This window comes from Pezoporus occidentalis, unplaced genomic scaffold (assembly GCF_034315485.1).
Source record: "Pezoporus occidentalis ecotype Australia unplaced genomic scaffold, CSIRO_AGI_Poc_V1 ctg208, whole genome shotgun sequence".
Lineage (NCBI taxonomy): Eukaryota > Metazoa > Chordata > Aves > Psittaciformes > Psittacidae > Pezoporus > Pezoporus occidentalis.
Genome location: NW_026913943.1, coordinates 175,167 through 199,478, shown reverse-complemented (window position 1 = coordinate 199,478; position 24,312 = coordinate 175,167). Strand labels below are relative to the sequence as shown.

At 53.7% G+C, this 24,312-nt stretch overlaps 1 protein-coding gene across 7 annotated transcripts in view; it reads right to left on the bottom strand.

Annotated features, from left to right (window-relative positions):
* Window positions 1–3,985: 3,985 nt before the first annotated feature.
* Window positions 3,986–24,312, bottom strand: part of MPRIP (myosin phosphatase Rho interacting protein) — a 72,723-nt gene continuing 52,396 nt past the window's right edge. For 3 of the 7 annotated variants that reach the window (XM_062618960.1, XM_062618961.1, XM_062618964.1), the window contains 11 exons: window positions 21,754–22,339; window positions 20,755–20,871; window positions 14,118–17,978; window positions 11,474–11,621; window positions 10,285–10,402; window positions 9,710–9,869; window positions 9,473–9,592; window positions 8,976–9,062; window positions 8,086–8,248; window positions 7,606–7,691; window positions 3,986–4,173 (listed from right to left, as the gene is read on the bottom strand). In XM_062618960.1, coding sequence (XP_062474944.1) covers window positions 4,102–4,173; window positions 7,606–7,691; window positions 8,086–8,248; window positions 8,976–9,062; window positions 9,473–9,592; window positions 9,710–9,869; window positions 10,285–10,402; window positions 11,474–11,621; window positions 14,118–17,978; window positions 20,755–20,871; window positions 21,754–22,339 — 5,518 coding nt within the window. In that variant the 3' untranslated portion in view covers window positions 3,986–4,101. Of the gene's footprint in view, window positions 4,174–6,490; window positions 6,557–7,605; window positions 7,692–8,085; window positions 8,249–8,975; window positions 9,063–9,472; window positions 9,593–9,709; window positions 9,870–10,284; window positions 10,403–11,473; window positions 11,622–14,117; window positions 17,979–20,754; window positions 20,872–21,753; window positions 22,340–24,312 lie in introns of all 7 variants that reach the window. The other 4 variants (XM_062618963.1, XM_062618962.1, XM_062618966.1 and 1 more) reach the window with 4 other exon arrangements.

Below are 24,312 nucleotides of genomic sequence, written 5' to 3'. Positions count from 1 at the left end.
CCGAAGGGTGATGCTGGGCAGTGGGACGATGCAGGTAGGGAGCTCACTCTTTCCCTCCCAATACTTCCTCCCACCTTTCCACTCTTTCTCATTTAAATTGCCACTGATTTATCTCGACAGATGAGGGAAGCAGGAAGCAGCAACCGGGTAACTACGGCACATTGCTATGGGTAAAAAGCTTCCCCGTTGGCTTTCTGCTTTGTTTCCCCTTATTTAAAGCACTGCTCTCTGCAGAAATAGATCTGGTTTCGGCTGTTTATTGGTGCTGCAGGTTCTATCTATCTCTTTAATGCCTCCTGCTTTGGAGAGATGCTTAAATACTTGCCAGGCTACAAGTGAAGCACAGCCTGAAGCCTGGAGCTTGCAGCCACCATTCACAGAGGCTATCTGCATCCCACAGCATCCTCTCATCTTTCTCTGGTACCCTCAGAACTCATAGCTACCACCACGGGACATCACATACAGCATTCCCACCGAGTCTGTGCTGCTCCAAAGGGCGCAGGTGATCCTGAGGATGCCAAAAGGCCCCTGATGCCCTCTTGGCACAGCACAGCCAGGTTCTCCCTTAGCTTTCAAAGGAACCTAATTCTGCAGTGGCAGACGGCTGCTCCTACACGCTGCAGCATGAAACCACCACCACATTCATGAGAGACCCCTCTGCTTAGGAATAAACTCTCTGAACACACAACATCCAGCAACCGGATTCACTGATGCATTAAACATTGCTAAAACCATGGCAAAGGCGGCCAGTCCCACTGCTCCCTCACACACACCCCATTCCCTGCGCTGCCCTCCTGGTTTAAGTCAGCTACGCCTGTTGTTAGTGCCAGTTTATACCCTTTATCCCCAGCAAACCTGCCTGCTCTGCTTTCCTCAGCCATCTGCAGGTCCAGAGCAGCTGCCAATGTTAAATGAAAGCATCCTGATAGCAGCTGATCCTCCGCATCTGATCCTGTGCATACAGGGGTCCTAGCAAACCTCAATTCAAATACCTTTACAGGTGCTTTGGGGTGACCACAGGAAGGTGGGGAGCGATGGGAAGACTGGTGTTTTCTGTATAATAAGGTAAAAACACAGGAAAGAGTGAAGAAAACCTAGCTGCACCCCTGCAGCACCTCACTTGGGCACATCCATAGGAAGAAGCAAGAGCTGTACAAGTGCTCCTGAATGACTGCCCCATAAACACCAGTGTGTATTTGTATGTATATAAATAAGAACACTGCATCCCCCAGCCTCTCTTCACAGGGTAATGGAGAGCCAGAGCCCAAGCAGAAAGCGCATCTCTGCACCTTCCCTATCTCCTGTAGCCCTGTTTTTATCCCACCTTCTTCTGCCTTCCTGCCCCATCCACCACCAAAGTGCTGCTGCCTTTACCAAAGCGCTGCAGCGCCTTCCTCACCCCTCTTTACCACCCAAATCCCATCAGTGTATTTCCACATGAGCTTCACCTCATGGCTCTGCCTGTTCCCTCCACTCACCCAGCTGTTCCCTATGTTAAGTATTAAGGCTTCGAGCAGAAGCACTGGCAAAGAAATCAAGTGCTCCTACTCAATACCCAGGACACCAAGAGAGGATTGCTTGGTATGAAATCATCCCTCCCATGGAGAGCCTCAAGATGCTCAGTGGCATGATCCCGGATCAGAAAAGGTCCATCTTGTGTTATCCACACCACCCGAGTGCCAATGCAGATAGCAAGTACATAACTTCCAATCCCCATACTTAAAATAAGTGCTCCTGAGCAAATGAAGTATGCAAAGGAAAAGCAGGATTTGCTGTGGGGATGCAGGAAAGGTCGGGGTCCACATGGCGAGGAGGAGACCAGCACACGTCCTTCTTGGTTGGCTAAAAAGGACAAAGTCCCATTATATGTCTTGAGAGAAGAGGAAAAGGGAGGCATCCTGGAGCCAGTGATGTCTTGCAAGGGTAGAACACGGGCCATGCTCCTCTATGGTGGGACGGGAGGACTAAGGCAGCTGCTGGCTGCTGGGTTAAAGCAAACACGATGCCAGGAGCAGCACTGAGACTCCTGGAGGAGGCTGGTGGCTGATCCGATGTGGTCCACGTGGGTCGTAGCTGGAAAGGCTCCTGGGTCCATCCGAGAGCATGTGCCTGCTGACGAGGGAAGAGCCTCTGCATCCGAGTGGTCGAGCATCCTTCCTGCCCTGCTCCTGTCTCCAGGATGTCCGTGTACACCCGGGCAGAGATTACAGAGCATCGCAATGGGAGAGCATCCCGGTACACGCTCTGCTCACTGCTCAGCGCTGGCATCTTGGCTGGGGACGAATGGGGCTCCTATGGGCAGCACCAGATGCTGCCATGAGGTGCCAGGCCGAGCACCTGGCCATGGCAAGGCCTCACAAGCTGGATGAGAGCCTGATTCATGGTTAGATGAGGCCATCTCCTGCTGAGGGTCCCAGACAGAAACTTGCTGCTGTGATGGAAGGATGAACGCTCCAGAATGGTCCAACCTGGCAGGACTGGAGGTGCCTGGAACCACCACCATGGTGCTCACTGCTCCAGGGCTGCCGTGAGAGTTTGCTCTCTGGGCTCTGCTTGTACAACCACCTAACAGCCCCAAAATCAGCCATGAAAGCACACAGAGCTGCCTCAACCTTGTGTTAAGCACCTGACAGACAAGAGGAAGCTTTGCTCCACGTGAAGGCTCGGGTGCATCTTTAACAGCCCAGCACAACGTGACGTGGGTCAACCAGCAGCTAAACGGGGCCAATTGGGAAGCCAATGTGCCAGAGCACTGCTTTAGCTCTGCATGGTGAGGCAGGACCAAGTGGCATCTTTAAACTCAGCCCAGGATGAAGCAGCACAGGCTTCCTCTAGGAAGATGACCTCATGTGCTGCGTCCAGTGCTGCCAGCTCCCTTAAAGCTCACTTTGCATCCATGGATCAGCCTCACGGTGCTGAGCTGGATGCTCTTTGACTACGGAAGCCATCAGGACTGAGAAGGTCTGAAGCATGGAATGGTTTTGAGATCTTTATTTCAGGAAAAAAAAAAAAAAAGATTAAAGAATTAAAATAGGAGCTGCCCTGCTGACAAGAAGAGTTTGAATTCAAGAAGCTGATAAAAAAGGAGCATTATATGCATTGAGCACTGTGCATTTTCAGTCAGTTATCGGCTCTACTTTTCTACTCTACTTTCCTTTGACTAGGAAAAGGGAGTTTCACATGCGCACAGACCCTGGGATACACGGGACTCAATGAGAGGAAGGGAGTAACAGCAATAAAAGAGAGTGCTGGGCTTGATCTAACAGAGGCAAAGAAGTGATCTTACAGCTCGGGCCCCCAAAACACCAACTCCAACCACCAGCGAGACGGGAGGCAAAGACACGCCGCTGGGGCGGGCTCGATGGTGCCCTGGAGCATCTGCAGCTCCATATCCACAACCACTGCAGCCACCAAAGCTCCACCAGGCTCCGGCATCGCCTACATTCAGGATACAGCAGAGTCACGGGGCAGGGGGAATCACTTCTCGCATCCTTCTCCAGCGGGATGTCAGTGTTTGTACCTCCAGGCTGCGCTCCCCGACAGCTTCCCCCAGGCTTTTCCCCTCCTTGTAGGTGCAAGTAATGCAATCGAGATCCAATGGTTAAGATTAGGCTCCTGGTGTGCTCTGAGCACTGGGTCTCTTGACAGCAGTAAGGGCTGGGTATGGCTGATACCACCACCCAGGCCCTGCTTGCATACCAAAACGGTTGGTACGACAGAGCTAGCTTATTAACAGGCTACTGAGCCTTAATACTGACACTTAGTGTAATGGTTTACAGTAAAGGAAGGATTCTCCTACGAAGCGCCAAAGAGAGGAGTGGGGCAGGGGGGGGGAAACCACCCCACTCCAATCCCTTCCTCTCCCTCTCAAGAGTCTCTGGAGCATCTCACAAGCAAGGGAAAGGAGCTGGGGAGGCAAAGGGGTGGCACCATCACCGCGGCGCCGGGTCCCGTCGGTTGCGTGTGTGTGTGTGTGTGTGTGTGGGGCATCGAGACGAACGACAGCGAAAGGACAGTCGTTAAGGAAGGAGAAGACAAACGGTGCTGGTGCTGTGCTGCCTCAAGCTGGGAGGTGCGCGTGGTCAAGCGGAGCGGGGAGAACTAGGCATTCTTCAAGTCCCTGGATTCAAAAAGCTTCAGGCGTTCTTGCACAGTCAGGCCTTCCTTCAGACTCTGGCAGAGACAAAAGACACGCGGCGTTGGGGTACGGGGCGGTGGGACCTGGGGTACCACGGAAAGGGTGAGATGCTCAGGCGAAGATGGGGGCAGCAGGAGAGTGGCCTCGGGGTGGAGGGGTTAGTGGGACAGGCTAAGAGAGAACACAGGGTTATTATGGAGGGTGGTTATTGGTGAAGAAAGCCTAGAGAGAGAGTGAGATTGAGGATGCTGCAAGCGGGATTAGCTCCACATGGAAAATGGCCCAGAGCCTGCGGTGGTGCTGGGGGTGATTTCAGTGGAGCCCAGGGCAGGAGAGCTCGGATCTGCTATGCTTTAAAGCACTGTGCTGCTGAGCAGGACCTGCAGCCTGGTGCTCCCCCATCACTGCATCCATGTGGGACACCCCTGGCTCCAGTCAGTGTATGGGCTGTGCTCAAGCAGCCCTGTAACTGCGTTCTTATTGCCAGAGACAATCCCACTCTTTCTCTAAGCCCACTGGGGGACTCTCCCAAGCCAAAGCTGCCTCTACTGCTCCGGCTTAGACAGAGGACGCGCTCAATGCCTGCATTAGGTATAGCAGGATGTGATGGCTGATCCAATTCGGATGCAGCATCCAGCCTGCAAGGCACAACACTCAGAGAGACACCAGGAAAGCCCATCCCGCTAGTCCTCAGCATGTGGATTTGTGAGCTCTCACTACACGTGGGCACCCAGGAGAACAGGGGTAGAAACCCAGAAGCAAACTGCTTGCCCCTATACAACACCTTTAACCTGGCACTACCCCCAAGCAGGTGCACAAGCCTAACACCAACCTCCACTCCATCCTGCAGCCCCAAAGCTGTGGCCTAGGCTGGGTCATGATATGCTTTAGAGACCACGACAGGGCAGGTTCAAAAGGCACTGACCTGAACACAAAGCCCCTTCTATTAAGAGGCAACCAGCTCCCCTTCTGCTTGTACTTCCCTATGTACAATCATAGCACAGGTTAAGACTTTGGGGCTGGCTTTCTTTAATGTGTGTTTATCAAGGCAGGAATCCAGGACGAACTTGCCCTGAGGCTGTGCAGATTCCCATGGTTACTGAACTGCTTTCCATGTTCCTCCTCCCACAGCCCCCCAGATACAGAACGGAGCAGCACGGAAATGAAAGCACTAAAAGGGACTGGGCTGTATTCCCAAATGCTGCGTGCTCTCTTTTCAAAGGGCAGCAGAGCCTCTTGGGATGTATCTGAACACACACTTCCTAAAGGAAGTTTACTTTGGGCCTCGTTAAATGGGCAGCAACCCATGGATTCCAGTTGGTGCATCTGATTTCCAGTGGGATGGAAGGAGACAACGGGAACCATCAGCCTGCTCTGCCTGATGGTACAAATTCCAGCAAATCCACCCCATAGGCACTCTCACAGCCCATTCAAGTTGAGCCTGATGAAAGGAGACTAATGTAGGAGGATATCTGTGACAAAGGCATCCTTCATCAGACTTCTGGGGCTCTCCATCGAGCTGGGGAGCTCCCCTCCCTTCCCTAAGCTCCCTCTGCAGGTGCTCTAACTTCAGTCTTTACCATGGGTCAGGAAAGCAACTATTGCTCCAGTTACTCAAGGGTCATTAGGATCTGCCTCACAGCTCCCTCCTTTTGCTGGATGAGCTCGGAAGCCTCAGGCCAGCGGGATGGAGGTGCAATGCCAAAGGGATGGAGAGCGAGTAGAGTGGACACCGGGAAGCAAGAGGAATCCTGGAAAGCAGGAGGAGAAGGTTACTGTGTGAGGAAGACTCTTTTTGCTCAGGCACAGAGCAACCTAAAGAAGCAGCGACTATAGGTAAAGGAAATTTAGGGCTGCTCGGGACATCCCCTCTGCAGCTGAGACCAGGGCCACCACTTTACATGCTCCAGGCCTATGTGGGAAAGGCATTTCCAGGCATCCCCAATCCACTCCTCATCCTGGCTAACAGCAAACAGCTGCTGTCCTACAAGACCTGGATGCTGCTGAAGTTTAGCCCGAGGCATGCAGAGTCATCCAAGCATGCACACTCAGTGTCCCACGCTCCCAACACGGCCAACAGGAACCGTGTCCAAATCCTCTCCGTGACGGGCAGCTGTGCTGGCGAGGGTGGGAGGAGCAGGAAGACAAGAAACATATTCCCTATGGAAAAGAGCTGCATTTCATCTGCATCTTGGCTACACTGACTGCTCGCCTTCCCCCCCCCTTTCCTCCTGCAGTAATTAGCCATAAATAAACCACAGTCATTCAGAGCAGAAGGACTCTGGTTTGCCATGTGCATGCAAAAGTGGCTGCTCCGGTGGTGGTGGGCTTGGTGGGTGCTGGTCTGTTTACCTACGTGGCAGGGAACCTGGACTCGGGTTCATTTCAGTTATCCCATGAGACCTGCTCAATAACGGACTGTGGAAGGAAGAGGCAAAACAAAGAGAAACAGAAACACAACGAGAAGCTCATCAATCCTGGATGCATTGGTACAGCCCCAGCATCCCCCCCGCAGCGAGGCGAGCAGGCAGAGCCCATGCTTGCTCTCCTCAACTCCTTCCCCACCAAGCAACACACACAGCGGGGACCAGTCCATAAAGGGCCATGAGTTGAAGTGGTGAAGGGAAACCCAACGTCAGACCTGGCCCAGCAGGTCTGGGCTGCCCTGAAATGCAGGAGGATGCTCTCTGCATTTACACCGTGCAGCACAGCCTGTATCCCCTGCAGGGGCACCGAGCTAGAAGCCTTCTGCCTGCCCAGCTTCTTGCTCCACACAAGGTCACAACCACTTCAAACATCAGCATGAGACACCAGGTATGCGGTGGTGAAGGCAAAGCAGGCTTTGCCCATGCTGATCTTCCTTCAACTGACCTATGGTTAATGATGCCTTGAGCAGATTTGTTTGCCCTTTCCATCCCTGTGGTCCCAAAGCAACAAGCCAGTGTGGAACACAGAATCACAGGCCAAGCAGGAGAGTTTGGCTCAGCATCACTGGACTTTGGGACCAGCAGCCAGAGGAACATAGGGCCATCTGCACCGTGTTAACACACAAGCAAAGTGTGTGTTAAACACCACCAGGACCAAGGCATCGCTGTTCCACATAAAGACCAAAAACCTTGCAGTGATGAACACTAAACCCTAGAATGATGTGCCTGTTTCCACCTAAATTTCAACTGAAAACGGGGAGCAAATACTGGGAGAGTCCTCCTGTGAAAGACCAAAGAACAGGGTGAGCTTCATCCTTCAAGTGGAGAGCAACTTCACCCCTCCCTCTCAGAAGGGTCAGGAGTGTTGTGGGTATCATGGGGGCCTGCTCAGCCAACCATTCCACAGTCAAAAGCTCACTTTTCTTCCCAGCACTAGCACTAGCGACTGGGAAATTCCCAGTTTTCTTCCCCTTCCATTCCTTCCCACTGGAGAGTAACACTGGGTATTCCCATCACATGGGGCAGGAGATCTGTGCTCACCTTTGACCTGATATTCCTTAGTTGCCGGCTAACACTGGATCTGTCTTTCTTCAAGAAATCAGGGTTGCTTTTTGATTTCATTATATCTGGGAAGAAGCAGAAGAAGTGGTGTTAATGTGGTGTCCATTGCAGCCCTGCAAGGAGCGGGGTTGGGGCTCTCCTGCCCTCCCATCCCAAGCGAGTGCCTTGCTGTGCCCAACTCAAGCAGCGCTGCTGTATGCTCAGAGGGGGCTCTCAGGGGTCTCCACTCCCTTGTACCGTGAGGTTTTCCCAATGCAAAGGGCCAGAAGGCTTTCAAATCCCATCCACTTCCCATCTGTGGGCTGGAAGGAGGAACTGCCACAGGAGGGCAGCTCCACTGCAAGGAGTGGAGGTGGGAAGCAGCATGAAACAGCAAAACAGCCTCGTGGCAAGTCCTGTACTTGGACCTATTGCTACACAAGGGCTGGGATGCCAGGAAACCCACGGAGGAGCACTGACCATATCCCGATACAGTGGTGTTCACAGGGGATTTCTCTCCCTGAGCTTCTGTGGCTGCTTTCAGCTGCTCTTTCAACCTGCTGATATCACAGTCTGCCTTGGCCTTCACGATGCTCAGCTCCGTGTAGATGTCCTTGTACTTGTCGCTGGCGTATTTCTTATCCTGGCAAAAGGAACGAGAGCAACCCAATGGAGTCAGACACGCAGCTGGAGCCAAGGAGGTTGTGAATGCACTGAAGAGGAGCTTGGCAAATGCCCATGGAGGAAGAGCCGGCAACAGGGAGAAATGCTTGGCCGGGGCCATGCACGCATTTCATACACACCCTCAAAGCTGCCTCTGACAGTGGGGCAGGGGTTGGGAGAGGCACAAAGCTCTTCCAGTGGTGAGCGTGGAATCGTGGAATGGTTAGGGTTGGAAGGGACCTTAAATACCCTAAAAGACCTTAAAGGGGAAGAGCATACAGCACTGCCCATGCATGTAGCCCCTTCGTTACAGGATTACTTGTCTGTGCTTCAGCAAAGACACAGAAATCCAGGAGAATTCCCAGAAATAGCCTTGGCACAGAGGCCACCCAGGGCAAACCAGATCCAGTGCTGGGAGGCTGGGCATATCCCTAACCCTGATTGTTTCTACCATTTAAATCTGATCTGATGCGATAGGAATAGGGGTAAAGCACTGGAGGGATGTCTCCCACACAGTCTCCCTTGTGGGGGTAAGTCCTAAGATGACACGGTTGTGGAGTGCTTTACTGATGACACCAAATCGGTATTCAGCCCCATGCAGGGGAAACATTAACTACTGCTTCAAATATGGCTCTAAGTGAGCTGAAATGCAAGCACACACAGGAGCAGAGCCCGTAAGAGGATGGCAGAACCACCCCTGGCATTACCCTCAGTGCTGTCTGCAGCTCGTCTTTGAGGGAGCTGATCTCCTGCTTCAGGTACTGGATTTCTGACTCTTTGACCCGCAGCAGGACCTGTGGGAACAAAAGCAGCCCATGTCCACACCGAAGAGATGCAGCATGAGCCCGAGATGCTCTCCCGCTGTGCCTGGTGACTCCGGGGCACAACCTGCTCCGTAAAGGCTGCTGGTTCACCCATCTTCTGGCTCACCAACAAGATGAGCCCTGGGTCTCTTGGGAACGTGCCCAAGCTCCCTGCACACCCCTTGTTTTCTGCCCCCACTCTGCTTTGTAGGGACTGGATCGCAGGGGACAAACAGCCTCAGAAGGGTGTGTGTGAGAAAGGAACATCAGGACTCCATAATCATGTCCCAGTGCACAGCACTGAGCACCCACACAGACCCACTGCACGGCGCGATGGAGGGCTGTGGGATGCTCTCAGGGGTCCAAAGTGCTGCCCCTTGGGCACAGCAGAGCTCACTCACCTCCAGCTCATAGGCATCCTTGCCCTGTGTAAGAGGCGACCCAGCAGCCTCTCCCCCGCCCTCCCCGGTCAGCAGGGTCCTCAATCGCGTGATCTCCGCAGCCAGGCGGTTATTCAGCTCCTGGGGAGGAGAAGGAGAGAACCGTGTGGGAATGGGGAGCACGGCCACGGCTTGGCACCCACCGTGCTGCCCCATTGGGCTGCCACCCCCTGCCCTGGGCACGGTGGGGAATCTCACCTGGTTGTGGGCATTGAGCTCCTGGTTCTCGCGCTGGCACTGGCGGAGGGCCTGCCTCTCAGCCTCCAGCGCCTGCGCCAGGTGAGCGTTCTCCAAGCACTTCTGGGAATACTGCTCCGAAAGCACCTCCAGCTCCCGCTGCACCGACTGCAGCTCCTCCCTGTGGAACACACACGGGCAATGCCCTCCCTGCACGCACACTCTGCTGCCGGGACAACACCACTGGGATCTAAGCACTGGCACAGGGTGCCCAGAGATGCTGGGGATGTCCCATCCCTGGCAGTGTTCAAGGCCAGGGGCTTGGAGCAAGCTGCTTCTAGTGGAAGGTGTCCCCGCTTGGAGCTGGATGAGCTTTAAGGTCCCTTCCAACCCAAACCATTCCATGATTCTAAGCTTGCTCTGGGCACTTGGGACCAGAGTATTTGCACGCTTACTTACACATCCCACATGGATGCATCAAGGTTAACAAAGCTGCTCGGCTGTTTTGCTCAGCCAAAATCAAAGGGGAGAAAGGAGAGTCCCGTATGTGTGATCTCCTTATCAGACCCAGTGATGGAGGATGATGATGGTCTTACAGGTATTGCCTTCGAAGGGCCTCGATGTCAGCATTGACGCTGCTGATCTGGGAGCGCTGGGACTTCTCCAGCTCTCGCTCCAGCTCCTCCCGGTGTGCGTTCTTCATGGCTTCAATGGCTGTGGGGGGACAGCACAGCATCAGCACCCAGCACAGTACTGGTACCCAGCACAGCATCAGCACCCAACACAGTGCTGGTACCCAGCACAGCATCAGCACCCAGCACAGTACTGCTACCCAGCACAGCATCAGCACCCAACACAGTGCTGGTACCCAGCACAGCATCAGCACCCAACACAGTGCTGGTACCCAGCACAGCATCAGCACCCAGCACAGTGCTGGTACCCAGCACAGCATCAGCACCCAGCACAGTACTGCTACCCAGCACAGCATCAGCACCCAACACAGTGCTGGTACCCAGCACAGCATCAGCACCCAACACAGTGCTGGTACCCAGCACAGCATCAGCACCCAGCACAGCATCAGCACCCAGCACAGCATCAGCGCCCAACACAGTGCTGGTACCCAGCACAGCATCAGCACCCAACACAGTGCTGGTACCCAGCACAGCATCAGCACCCAACACAGTACTGGTACCCAGCACAGCATCAGCACCCAACACAGTGCTGGTACCCAGCACAGCATCAGCACCCAGCACAGCATCAGCACCCAGCACCACTCCACCCAAGGGCATTCTATTAAGAGCTTTAGTTTGGTTTTTAAAGGAACAAAACCCGACTCATCCCCATGAACCTCCCACTGCTTCAGTCTGTGTCCCTGGCTTCTGCCAATTTTAATGAAGTCCAAACAATTGTCCTATTCCCATAGTTTTTTCCTGGGCTGTGGCACTCCTAGTGCAGAGCCCTGGGCTCCAGTGCTTTCAAGCTCCCTGGGGCACTGAAGAATGAATTCAGTGTGAAATTGGCAATGAATTAACCACAGGAACGACCAATGCCGTTATGAGATGGAACAGAAAACAGATCAGACCAAGACGAAGGGTACCAAGCTTGGAGAAGGACCAGAAGATGGGCCTCCATCCACAACATCTCTCCCACCAGCCCTTTCCCATCACTCTGTGATGCCTACCCATCCCACACTCTGCTCCTCTATATTGGAGCAAACCCCATACCCTTGTCCCCATCAACACGGAGCTGCCCCATGGCAGGGGACACTGTGCCATGTCCCCATACCTGAAATGGTGGCAGCTGTCTCCTCTGCCAGCAGGCGGTCCTTCTCCTCACGCAGCTTCTCCAGCTCCCGCTGGTGCTGCCGCTGCAGGTCCTCAATCTTCTTCTGGTGCGTCTCCTCCATGGCTGCAAAGCCCCTTTCACATGTTGCCTGCAAAAAAGGGACCAGGGGAAGGGGTTGGCCTGTGTGGGGCTGGCATCGCAGTGGAGGTGAGAGCACCAGGAGCTGCACTGCAGTGGGTAGGTTGGCACTCAAGTTCCATCGTGGGGATGCTCCATCATGGGGATGGACCTCACGAGGTCAGGGCTTGTCCTGCAGTCACTAGACCCTACTGTGCTCTTCCTGCTCTCTTCTGCACTGTCTGATCCCATACAGCCAGCTCTGGGGTGGACAGCAGGTGACTCCTGACAGCAACAGGACCTTAACTCCCACTGAGCATTGCTTCCAATGCTGCATGGGCAATTACCTGCTAATGGAATTAAAAGGAGTGAACTTAGGCCAGGAGATGGAGCAGTGCTCTGGGGAGCCAGGAGTCATCAGGGGTGAGATCCTGCATTCCAGCATGGTCCTTCTGCCCCACACGCCTGTTTCCAGCTCAGCCAGCAGCCTGGCAACCCCACTGAGGGCTTTGGGATCCCAATGGACACACAGCTGCAGGACAGAGGCAGGACAGCAAAGCCACAGGCAGGCTCAAGCTATGAGCTGGGAAGAGGCATGCACTGAGGACAAGGTGCAAGAGCCCCAGCAGACAGCTGGGGGCAAAGCTGATGCTGAGCACGGCACTGGGCTTTTCTCCCTCTTCATGCTACAGGCTGCCTGTATTTCTTGATGGATTCCTTCTGGAATTCGTGTTTTCCAGGGGAAATTTAAGGGGGACAGATTCACACACCACCCCCCCATCCCCCCCAAGTGACCAAAATGCTCATGACAGTCTCATACCATTGACTTACACTAACATACACCCTCCTCAGCATCACTTTCTGTCCACTGCTTTGTAGCCTATGCCCATTCTCACTCCCTGTTTTCAGCTCTGCTGCTTTTTCTCCTCACCTTTATGTTTTAACCCCAAGGCACTGCTCACTTCCTCAGCCTTACTTGCTTTTGGAACTCGTAACTCAGAGCCAGAACCCGTCTGGACTTGTCTTGGAGTGGCATGAAGCAGCCTTGCAGAGTTCTCCATTACACCTTTAATGCTGGAGGAAAACACTTCTCCATAGGTCTGGCTGTAGGGGCAGTATTTAATGTATTGTAAATGCATTGCTATAAATCCAGGACCATTTGAACATGTGCAACCCAGCACCTCGTGTTACTGATGCTACGTTCTCCATGGGGTTCAGATGAGAAGAATCAAGCACATTTAAGCCTGTAAACTGGGCAGGTTTGCCATAGCCTGGTTAGCTTTCTAGCTGAAGGAAGTCCCTCTGCTTCCTACCAAGGTGCACAGAGAAGCTGGCTCACTCTGCTCTCCTCCTGGATACCTCTGCTTCCAAGATGCTTTCTGCCTTCTTCCAAAGCAAGAACATCCCTTGGTACCAGCACCACACAGGGTGCCTGGCTCACAGAACAAGGTTATCCCTGTGTCCTGCTGACCTGAGTGAGGAGTTCAAGGACTTTCCCTTCCTAAGGGTTAAGAGACAGCATTGAGTGAGCACCACTGCTTCACTCTGCTCTCCCCAGGGCACTTGATTCATATGATGGGATGCAGCAGAGCTACTGCTCTCCCCACGTTAAAACCAGCTTTTGGCTGGAGCTGAGCCACACGTTACCCCCATCCACTGAGGATCTCATGGCTGGAAGGAAGCTTGCCTGTACTTCTGCTGACTGAAGAACTCCATGGAAGCCTCACCAGCACGGCCTCTGCACACAGCCTGCGCGCTGCCCTTTCAACCTGGTGCTGCCAGGAGTCCTCTGCCACCTTAAACCCACTTCCCAACTGGAAATGCTCCTCCAGCAACAGCCAAACACCAAAGCCAAGAGGGTTGTTTGAGATGCTGCAGCATCTCAGGCCAGTTTGACAGCCAGTCACTACAGGAGGAGCGATGCGAACGATGGCGTTCCATTGCCAATGGGTTCCTCTGCACATCGCCTGGGTTGCCTGTAACTGTGCACTGTTTGTTGTGTAAGGACTCGCTGCTGTGCACCATCAGGGTGGTTCTCCTCACAGCCTCGCGGTTTGCTATGGAATTTGGCATGGTTGCAGCTACTTTTCCCAGGAAAACATTAAGTTTCCATTTCGTCCCGCATTTTTGAGGGCAGCAGAGACAGGCTGGAGATGGGATCAGATTGAGAAAGACAGAGTTGAGGAATGCTTTTAAAGGGAAGCCACAAATAAAACGTATGCCTCAGGTATGAGGAGAAACACTACGGTCTTCATAATGAAAGAGAGTGAAGTTATCAAGCTGCTTTGTCACTCTCCCTCTCTATACAAAGACCACCTCCAAGCATTAACTCCCCCACTGAGACCAACCCTTCAGCAATGCATTTAGAATACCCAACCATGGGGATGCTTTATAGAGACCCTGGGGCTCACTTCAGCATGCTGGCTCTTTAGGGGAATGCCCTTAGGTTCAACAAGCAAACCCCAGGACCAAACACACCCTCCCAGTCACTCAGCAGCAGGAAAAAAGTGTTAAAACATATCAAAACCTTTAAGTTTTCAAAGTCTTTCTGGTATTTCTCCCTCAAGGTGGAAGCGTTCCCCTCCAGATGCTTGTTCTCCAGCTCATCCCTCATGGCGTTCATCTGGGCCTCCAGCTCCTGGATGCGTTCCCTCAGGCCATGCATGGAGTCCAGGTCACTCCCAGGGTCCTGCCCAGTGCCACCAGCCTCAGTGGGCACCCAGGCATCCCCATCACCCGGGTCCATGGCGGGGGACACCTCGGGGTGCTGCCTCTGGTACTCGTCCAGGGTCTCCTGCAAGCGCTGCAGGTTCTGGCTGTAGTGCTCCTGCAGCGCCTGCAGCTCCTCGCCATGGATAACCTGCAGCTCCTTGATCTTGGCCTGGAACTTGTCCTCCAGCATCTGCATCTGCTCCACGTGGTACCGCTCCATGTTCTGCTTGTCACGGACAACAGCATCCAGTTGGCTGAGCCCTTCTGTCCTCTCAGCCTTCAGAGCATCCTCTGTCCTGTTCAGCTGCTCTAGCACGTTTCGGATCTCCTCTTCGTACCGTCCTTGTAACTCGCTCAAGCTCTTGCTGTGTTTATGCTCTTCTTCCTCCAGGAGCCTCCTCTGAGCGTCGAGCTGGGCCACCTTCGCTTTGAGATCAGCGTTCTCCCTTTCAAGCATGGCAATCACCTCGCTGTACTCCCCCTGCTGCTTCCTGAGCAAGTCTTCATACTCATCCCGAAGGAGAGAGACCGTCTTCACGCGCTCTTGGCAGAGAGCATCCATGCTCTGCAAGGACTCCTTGTAGGACTTCATCTCTCTCTCGTACTCCAGCCGCACTTTGCAAGCGGCGTAACAAACCTGAGCCTGGACAATTGCATCATGGACTAACAAAGAGGAATACCTTCCAAGGTCTCCCATGCACGAACGGTACGAAAGACTCTGAGATATCTTCAGGAGCTTCTGACAGTCTCTCATTGCCTCCTCAGGAGGCAGAGAGAGTAAGGCAACAGATATCTCCTTCAGAACATTAGCTTTGTCCTTCAGCTGCTGGGCAAGATCTTCCTGAATGGAAACAAGAGCTTCACCACTACAGTCCGCCAGGCTGCCAGGCTGCTCCCTCTTGGCTAATTCCTGACACGGCCCCGTCTGGAGATGGCTCCCATCCCAAGAGATCTGGGTTCTTTCCGAAGCATCTTTCTGAATCTCGAGTGCTTCAGTGATCTGGCGCATGACTCTGTCAAAAGCAGGAGTCCTGTACGCTCCGATGATCTCCTCCAGCATGCACTTATGCTGCTGGAGGGCTGTTTTGGTATTATGGAGGTCTTCTTCGATGGTTTTTAATCTCTGATGAAAAGACTCCCTCATTTTCTGTGCAACGAACCCAAGTTCTGCCTTGATCAACGCAGCATCTGCTACCGCACTGAGAAAACACGGAGCAAAGCCCAAACCTGTTGCTTCTGGTTTGCCCTCAGCTTCTCCTTCTCTGGTGCTCAAGTGCACTCTCAGCTCCTCCACTTGGCTCCAGAACTCCCCTTCCAGCAGCAGCTTCTTAGACAGGACGCTGGCCAAACTGATGGCTGTATGAGAAACATTCGCTGGCTCCAACAACACCACCTCAGCCGTGCCCTGGATCTCTCTCAGAAGCTGGGATATCTCGGAGCTTGCGTTTTTCAAGGACTCAGCTATTTGGTTGATGAGAGAAGCCTCAAAGGCCACTCTCTCTGAAAGCCACCTCAGCTGGCTCATGTCAAACACTTCCACTCGCTGCTCCTTGGAGACATGCTCCTCTTCTCCCAAAACCCCTCCTTCCGGAGCAGGGCTCTCCGTGATAAGCCTTTCACTCTGCTGACACTCAGATGGTGCCCCTCTCAAGGCTTGGATTGCGTTTGATAAGGTCGTTTCCATGCTGGAGAGAGTAACAAGGAACAAATCACCTTCTTTCTCCTTGTCGGATGTGGGGAAAGACCTCAGCTGCTCCCTGCACTTCTCTAAGCAAGTCAGGGCTTGATCATTCCTCAGCTGGAAAGCTCCCAGCTCCCTCACGTGGCTTTCTATGAGCTTCAACTTCTCCTGCCTCTCACTCTCGAGCTGTGAGATCAAAGCACTGACTTGGGATAAGCTGGTCTGAAGCTGTTCCCGCAGCTGAGACTCGGTGCTGGCCCACTGATGGTGGAGGGCAATGAGGGTCTCCTGGTTATGGCCGTGCTGGCTCTCAAGCTTCATCGTTACGTCTTTGAGCTTCTCCTCTGTGATGTACAGTTTGGTTTCCAGGGAATGGATAATGGAGAGATAAGTCTCAGAGTCACTTGTCCCCGACGATGGGTAACCAAGAGCTGGCTCCGATGACATGCTTTCTTCAGACAGCGACCTGTCTTGGCTCGTGTCTGATGAAGTGCTGCTTGTCCAGTTCTTCTCTGACCCATCTGGATGGATGTATTTCTGGCACTGGATGCTCGAGAAACGGATTCTTTGCCTCTTGGCCCCCATGATTCCCACATCGGGCTTTGTTAAGGCTTTCTGAACCAGCTCTTGGTCCTGGAGCTCTACAGCTTTGGATGGGGAGTCGAATTCTTCCGCTTGCCTCTGGCTGGTCTCAAGAACCTCATCCTCCTCCTCCTTCAGTGCATAGGTCAGAGCTGGGAGGACATCCTGAGTTGGCAGAGGCTGCCCTAACGGGGATGGATGACTTTCATCGGCCTCAAGATTGTGGCCAAGCTCTTCTGCCTCCTCAGCACACGGACCTGTGCCTACACTAGCCAATTTCCTTAAAGCCTCCTCCTTGACCTTCAGCTTTATTTTAGTCTCCTCCAAACTGCTATCTAAAGCAACCATTTTAGCCAAAGCCTCACTGAGATCTTGATCTTTCTTCTCCACAATTCTCAAGTGCATTTCCTTAACGTGTCTCAGCTCTTCTTCTTTCTCCTTCAGCACCTCCTGCACACCCTGGAACTGATAGGACACCTCCTCGAACGACTGCTCCAGGTTGTGGTAGTTGGTCTCTTCCATTTTCAGCTTCGCTTGCAGCTTTGCCACTTCGTTATCTGACTCCGCGACCTGATTCATGAGCTCCTGGAACCGACACTTGATCTGATCTCTCTCTCTTTCGAGCTCCTTGATGTGCTCTGCCAGTTTCTGGATGCTGGCCTCCTTCACCAGCAGCTGCTCCTCCAACTGGTGGACAAGCTCGCTGCCTTCGAACTTGGCACTCAGCTTCTCCTTCTGCAGGATCTCCATTTGCTGCTCGCTATTCTGCAGCTGGATCTCATACTCGTTGGCTTTATCCTCCACCTCCTTCAGGCTCCGTATTAAAACCTGCTTCTCCCTCTCACAACTCTCCAGCAAAGCCTCGTAATTCTTCTGCAGCTTCTCCTCCATGAGCATCCGCGCTTGCTCGCTGGCGTTCAGCTGCCCGCTCAGGTCCGCGATCCTATCTTGGAGCCGCTGCACCTCCTTCTGATGGTCCCTCTGCAGAGCCTGCTGCATTTCCAGGTCCCGCAGCTCCTGGGTCTTCTCCAGGAGCAAAGCCTCTGCGCTCTTCAGCTTCTGCTCGCTGGCCTTTAGCTGGGAGCTGAGCGCGGCCTCGCCGTGCTGCCACTCCTCCAATTGCTCTTTGGCTTTCTCCTTTTCGCTCCTCAGGTCGCTCTTGAGCTTGGCCAGGGTCTGCTCCTTGATGGAAAGCTCGGCTGCTGCGTTACTGAGCCTTGCCTGCAGGCTCTGAATCTCGGCTTCGTGGTGCCGGATCACGTCCTTGGCCTCGGCGTAGCTGCGCTTCAGCGACTGAATCTGCTGATTGATCAGCTCTTGGCGCTGGCATTGGGCTTCCAGCTCGCTTTGGAGGTCTTGGTTGACTTTGTGGAGCCTCTGCCAGGCACCTGATGGCGAGGCGGCCACCTCGGTCTTAAAAAGATCGATTAAATACTAGGTTAGTAACACTCTTGGCTCTCCCTTCTGAGTGTCACACCTCTGGCCAGGCAGGCCACGGGAAAAGCTCCTCGCAGTGATTTGGCTGCTACCCACATGCTCCAATTGAGATGATTTGGTCTCGGCATAATTTGTATAGTTTGGTTTAACCTTTTATTTTTGTTAGTTTTGAATGAGCAACGACTGCTTTCCAGTAAGAGAAAACACGGACCACAACATCCAAACAGCTGTACAGTAACAGGCTCAAAAGGAAAACAAAATAACCCAACCAAAAATCAAACAGAACCAAAATAAAACCACAACACACGATGGAAAAGAAACACCAGCAGTAAAACAGAGACAGACAAGAGCAAAAACAGGGTGAGAAGGAAGGCAAGGATGGTCACAGGTTGAGAAGAGAAGTGCTTGCTGAGCATGTTTGTTCGGGTTGTTGTGGAACAAAAAGTGCACAGTTCAGGTAACACAGTCCTACCGACCCAAAGCAACAACAGAAAGTGAGGTGACAGCAAGGACATCACATCCCACCCCAACGCAGGACAGCAGCGTGGCGATGTCATGTCTGTGCCTGCCAACAGGACTTAGCGGCTGCTCATCGCATGACAGAGATGCTGGTATGTGAAAGGTTAAGACTAAGGAGGATCTAATTCCTCTACCTGCAAAATAAAACAACCCCAAACCCAACGAAGGACAAAATAAAAAGAGCCCGACAAGTGAAGGGAGGGGGAAAAGGTGTGAGGGGAATGTAAACTGAAGGAAACCAACCTTTGTGAGATTCAAACCAAAGCAATGTAGCATGCAACGAGAAAACTCACAGAGAGAGAACCCATGCATGAAGGCGACAGAAATGATGTATCTTGAAACAAAATACACAGACAGGAAGAGGTGAGAGAAGCACAGCGTGAAGCCTAGGAATTTGGCCTGCCTTTGCTGTACTCTGGTCGCTGATAAGGAAAGCCCACAGATGTGACACTCAGTTATGTTAAGTTATATTTCATGCTTTACACCAAAAACATGCAAGAACATCCGCCCAGGACAGGTTAGTACGTGACCCTTCCCACCCACCACAACTGGAGCCCGGGGGCATCTCCAGTCTGTTTGTGAGGAGCAGGAGCTCCCACTGTTTCGCCCAGCAGGGATGTCCCATCCCAAGGAAGCTCAGAGCAAGAGAGGGGTTACACGAGGCCGGAGAGGCTTCGGTGCACGGCACATGCATCAGGGTGCGGATCTCAGTGGCTGCCCTATGAAACGTGCGGCATCTTCTATGTCAGGGGAGTGCTTGGGGGTCCGTATGGGGCTGCTCAGGCTGCCAAGGAGGGGTTGGGTTCCCCTCACGCAGCTCAGGAGGGATGGGTTAGCAGCAGCCAGGCTTCTCCATCATCCCTCCCCACAGACAACATGGGAACCTCTCCAAAACTAGGCAGGATGGAGGTGGGGACCACAGTTCAGAAGGTCTATCCAAAAAGATGTTTGCCCACAGTGTGGGGCTGCAGGAACATCCCAGGGATTCCATTCCTCCACCCCAGCAGGGTTTGGTGGGGTTACTCCCTTTGCAACAGGACTTTAATCCCTCTGCTCCCAGGGAAACGCAAGGGAAATCCCCAGAACAATGAAAATGGAGCAAGCAAAAGCCTCCAGCCCTTCCAAAAACCCTCTCCAACTCGTAAGCCACAGCCTGGGTCACTTCTCACTGCAGTGATGACTTCTCAGCCCTCCTGCAGCCTTCCTCCTTGTATCATATGGCCAATTTCAACTCAGCCAATCTGATGATGGATTCAGCATCCAGCTTTTAGCCCCATTCCCTGAGTTTTTCCAGGCTCCAGGCAAAGGAAGGCCTTTGCCCCAGGGAAGTGGGAGTTAGTTACTCTTCCAACACTGCCAATTGACAATGGAACTCCTCCAAGCAAGCACCGTCAGCCTGGGGACTCCAGAAGTAAATGTATTAAGAACTTCTCCAAGGAGATCACTGGCAAGGAAGGCAAGACCCTCCCCTACCTGGGCTGGTTCCAATGCCTATGGAACTCCTTCAGGGGAGATTCCTCCCATGGGAAATAAGGACACAAGATTCAGCATCAACACCGGGTTTGCTGCCATGGGAGCTCAGTGTGTGGCCGCTTCCATCCAGAGCCAAATTGGCCAAGTAGATTTGAACAGGTCAGAATGCTGCCCCTGCACAAAACAGGACTGTGGACCCACGAGAGCAGCCAGGAGCTGCCCTGCAGGCGCCACGGCTCCTCCAGGCACGGATGCTCCCAGAGGAAGGGCTGGGAAAAGTCCGCTTTGTTTGGAGGAGGGGAGGAAAGGCTTCCCAAGAGACTCTGCCATCTCTTTTGCCAGCACCTCCAAAACACAATTCAAAGCTTTGCTGAGGAAAAGCAGCTTATAAGAGAAGAAACCACCAAGATCCAAGACAACAGGCTGTGCCGGTGCAAATCCTGCTCTGGCTGCAGGGAATGTGCCCAGGAGATCCACCTGCATGTGCTGTGTTTGCCTATACAGCCACCACACCAACTCCTCATCCAGGAGCACACTGGGCTACACGATGCTTAGGAAGCCTTATTCCCACAGCCTGAAGGGAGTATCTGGGATACAGAAAGAGGGGAACAGCGGCTGCTCCTGGAGCCCACTCAGTGATGTACATCTCTGCATCAACCAGGATGCAACCACAAACACCCCAGACCAAAGCCCACCATTAGGTCCCCCTCGGGCACACACAGAGAAGAGGATGGTTTCTCTCTCCTCCCTGCTCCCCTACCTGCAACACGTAGCCCTCCCGGGCGCTCTGCTCCCGGCCTAGTGCCACTTTCAGCTGGTCCTGCAGGTGCCGGTTCTGCTCCAGGAGCTCCAGGGCCTCCTTCTGCTTCTGCTCCAGCTGGAGGGACACAGAGACAGAGTCCAGAGAGTTGAGCAGGGAGTCGGTCATAAGGAGCAAGGGGTTTGGAGGGGATACAGAACAGCATGAATGGGGCTGTTGATGGCACCGCTGCTTTGCTCTGCTCTGGGATCCGTGTTTCATTTTGCCAGGCCAAATCCCTCCCCACCGAAAGAACTGTGTTATGATTAGTTTAGTCCTTAAAGCTCACTGCAGCAAAGGATGAATGGCACCAGCTCATGCCAGGCATGACCCTGGCAAATCCCAGCCCAGTTCGGATCGGCGATACTCCTGGTTACTCCACGCCTGTACCCCTAATACACCTCAATCCCAACTAACAACAAGCTTTGTTATCTCAGGCATGGGTCTCTTCCAAATGAGCTGAGTCTCCTCCTTTCTCTTCCTCAAACCTAAGATTGTTTGATGGAGGCTCCACAGAAAGGGAACCTTTGTGGTGTGTGCTACAACTGAAGCCAGTTATGGTTTTGTGGACATCATCACAGACACAAATCTCTACAGCCATACAGAAGTAGGAGCTTGATGTTAGGGCCTGGTTGACACACACCAGTTGTGCCCATCTCATCAGAGCCATGCTGGCCAACAACCAGTTGTTGTACAGAGCAGGCTGTACTGGCTGGGAGGGGGTAACAAAGTGCTCCTCAAGAGCAGCCCCTTCTGCAGCCGTGGGAACACGAAAGCTGCTGGCAGGGCTGAATGGGAATGGACACGGATCTGCGCCCTGCCAGCTCCCCAGGGGACCCTACAGCATCCCCGCCCCTTGCCACTGCAAAGCAGGCATAAAAGCAGCTTTTTAAAGCCTTGCTCAGGCTTCCTACAGTTACCCCAGGGACCTGTTCCAGCCCCCCGCACACCCCCCTTTACCTCCTTCTCCAGCAGTGTGGTCAAGTGCTGCTTCGACAGCCCCTCATCCCGGTCCTCGGCGTTTGCGAGATGCAGCGGCGCGATGGGGATCTGCTTCTCCTCCCGCAGCGGCGTGGTCTCCACTTGGTGCCAGCGCTGCTCGATCTCCACGTGGACGTTCTGCGGTTTGATGTCTGCCGGGACGGGCAGGATCCGATCCACCTCCATCCTCAGCGCCTCTTCCGACCCTGCCCCATCCACAGCGTCGATCATCTCGAAGCGCTTGCGCCGTTCCTCCCGCCGCCGGGCCCGCTCCCGTTCCAGCTCTCCGGTGTCGGCGTCGGTGGCACCGGTGTCCCTGGGGAAGGCGGCAGAGCCGCTACTGGAGGAGTCTGCAGCGTTCGCACGCTCCTGCACCAGGGCTTGCTGGATGGGGCGAAATTCAGCCCAGTCAAAGGTCTTGGACCGTCCTTCTCGCCGGCGCTCCCGCGCACGGCTCCGCTTCTGCTCCGGGTCCAGCTCAGCTTGTTCCGCATCTGGCTTCTCGCTCGGCTTTGGACCAGTCTCGAAGGAAGAGCTTGTTTTGCTTTTCTCTTCCGGCAGAGAGCTGTGAGGACACAGAGAGGGTGAAGGGAAGTGTCAACGGGTGCTCGAGACAGCCAGGCGCTCCCAATGCATGCCTTGAAGAGCTGGGTGGAAAGGGGCTGCTGGAAGCCCAAGCCAATGCCACGTGGGTGCCCCCCTGCCCCTCCATCTCCCATTGCCTCTCAGGTGCAGGAGCTGCTGCTGCCTTTGCCCAGGGTCACACTGGTGTGCAAAGCTTTGGTGCAAGCAACCCCGGCTGCTCTGCAGCTGATCCCAACCTCGCTCCTCCTCAGCAGCCGCCCCAGGGCTGGTGACCATGACCCAGCAGCAGCCTGCGGCCGAGGCAGCCACCCCAAACCATCCTGCCAGGCAGGGAAGAGGCTTCCAAAGCTCCTCCATCCAGCACCCGGTGGCTGGCTCAGTGCCCACCACCCTGGTTGCAGGGCTCCATGCACACACGCTGGTCGATGCAGCCACAGTCATGTACTTGCAGGGAGGAGGATGCCACCAGTCCCACCAAAGTCAGTCTGGCTTCAGAGCTGCGGGGCGAAGAAGCACAGAGCAGCTCCCAAAGGTCTTGGGTAACAGGGGGGGAAGGTTTTCCTTGAGCTTGGCAAAGTCGGGGTATGAATGGGTTGAAAACTTCTCCGTGCCACTATCTGCACTGAAAGCACAGATCTCCCCTGGGGAACCTTGAGGGCAGCACGGGGTCTGCACGCTGTACGAGCGGTTGTCAGTGCAGCAAAGGAGAGCCAAGAGTTATTCAACAAATGCCCATTTCTCAAGCAAGGAATAATTCTGAGTGCTGAGGTGGTGGGCTGGGAGGGGAGACAGACTTGTCAGGCAGGGAGAAGTTAACAGGGGAAGGTAATACCGTTTCCAACCTATGGATAGACCATAATGCAGGATTAGCTTATTAATACATGCCGGCCTCGTCACATGCAAATCAAAATCAAAACAGAAACCAGCAGTGTGCTAAGCCTGCAGAGGAAGCCATCCCGAGGGAGTGGCAGGCATGTGCTGAACCCTCTTTGCTACCAGAAGCTCCTGAGATGCCTCCGGAGGCACAGCCCTGCTTGCCCAGGCTGACTCCTGGCTCTCCCTGCTTCCAGTACAACCACAGCCTCCCCGCAGGCTCCAGCCTCCAGCATAGCCTCGATAAGCTTTCTACAAGGACGCAGTGGGAAGAGCTGGAAAGCAGCTCCCCAGGCCCTTCGCTGCAGGTAAATCTCTGCCACCATGGGACCACATGCACTGAGACTGCAGTGACCAGGAGGGAGCAGCACGGCTTCTCCTCCAGCCTTGGAAACACACCCCAGCAGCCACCAACCTCGATATGCATACACCCAAAACAAAGGATGGAGCAGAAGAGATGACTCTGCATGGGTCTGGGGCTAGTATCTTCCGATGCACTTTCATCCACGATCAAACCACAGGCTCAGTAGAGCTGGGTTGCAAGACACACAGGCTAAAAGCAGCTCAAGAGATAACTCCTTTTTCAGCTCTGTCACTTGCAGCTAATAGAATAAACCCAAAAGGCAGCACAATGAAACCTCCTCGCTCCGTAAGCATGAGAAGATACTGCACAACTCCAAAGCCAGGCACTCAGTCTGGAGTCAGTGATTACAGCTGCATTTAAAATCAGCACAACAGGGATGAGATTGAGTCTTAAACTGGAGAAGAGCACTAGGAATGGGGTCTTGGGGCCCCTTGGATGTTGATGAGAGACAGAAACGATGCTGCTCTAAATACCACATAGAATAATCTTGGTATTTCTAGAGGTGACACATCTCCCAAGCTCATTTCTCCTCTGCTGCTTTGCAAAGGGCATGGATGTGTGTCAGGAAGCAGCACTGGGGACGGAGTTAAGACACTCATAAGATTGACCCAAACATTCTCATTTCATCCCCCGCAAGCGCCCATGGCTATTAATTCTGCTCACACATCTCACATCTCCTCCATCCCAAATCAATTCACATCACGTGGTGGTGGGGG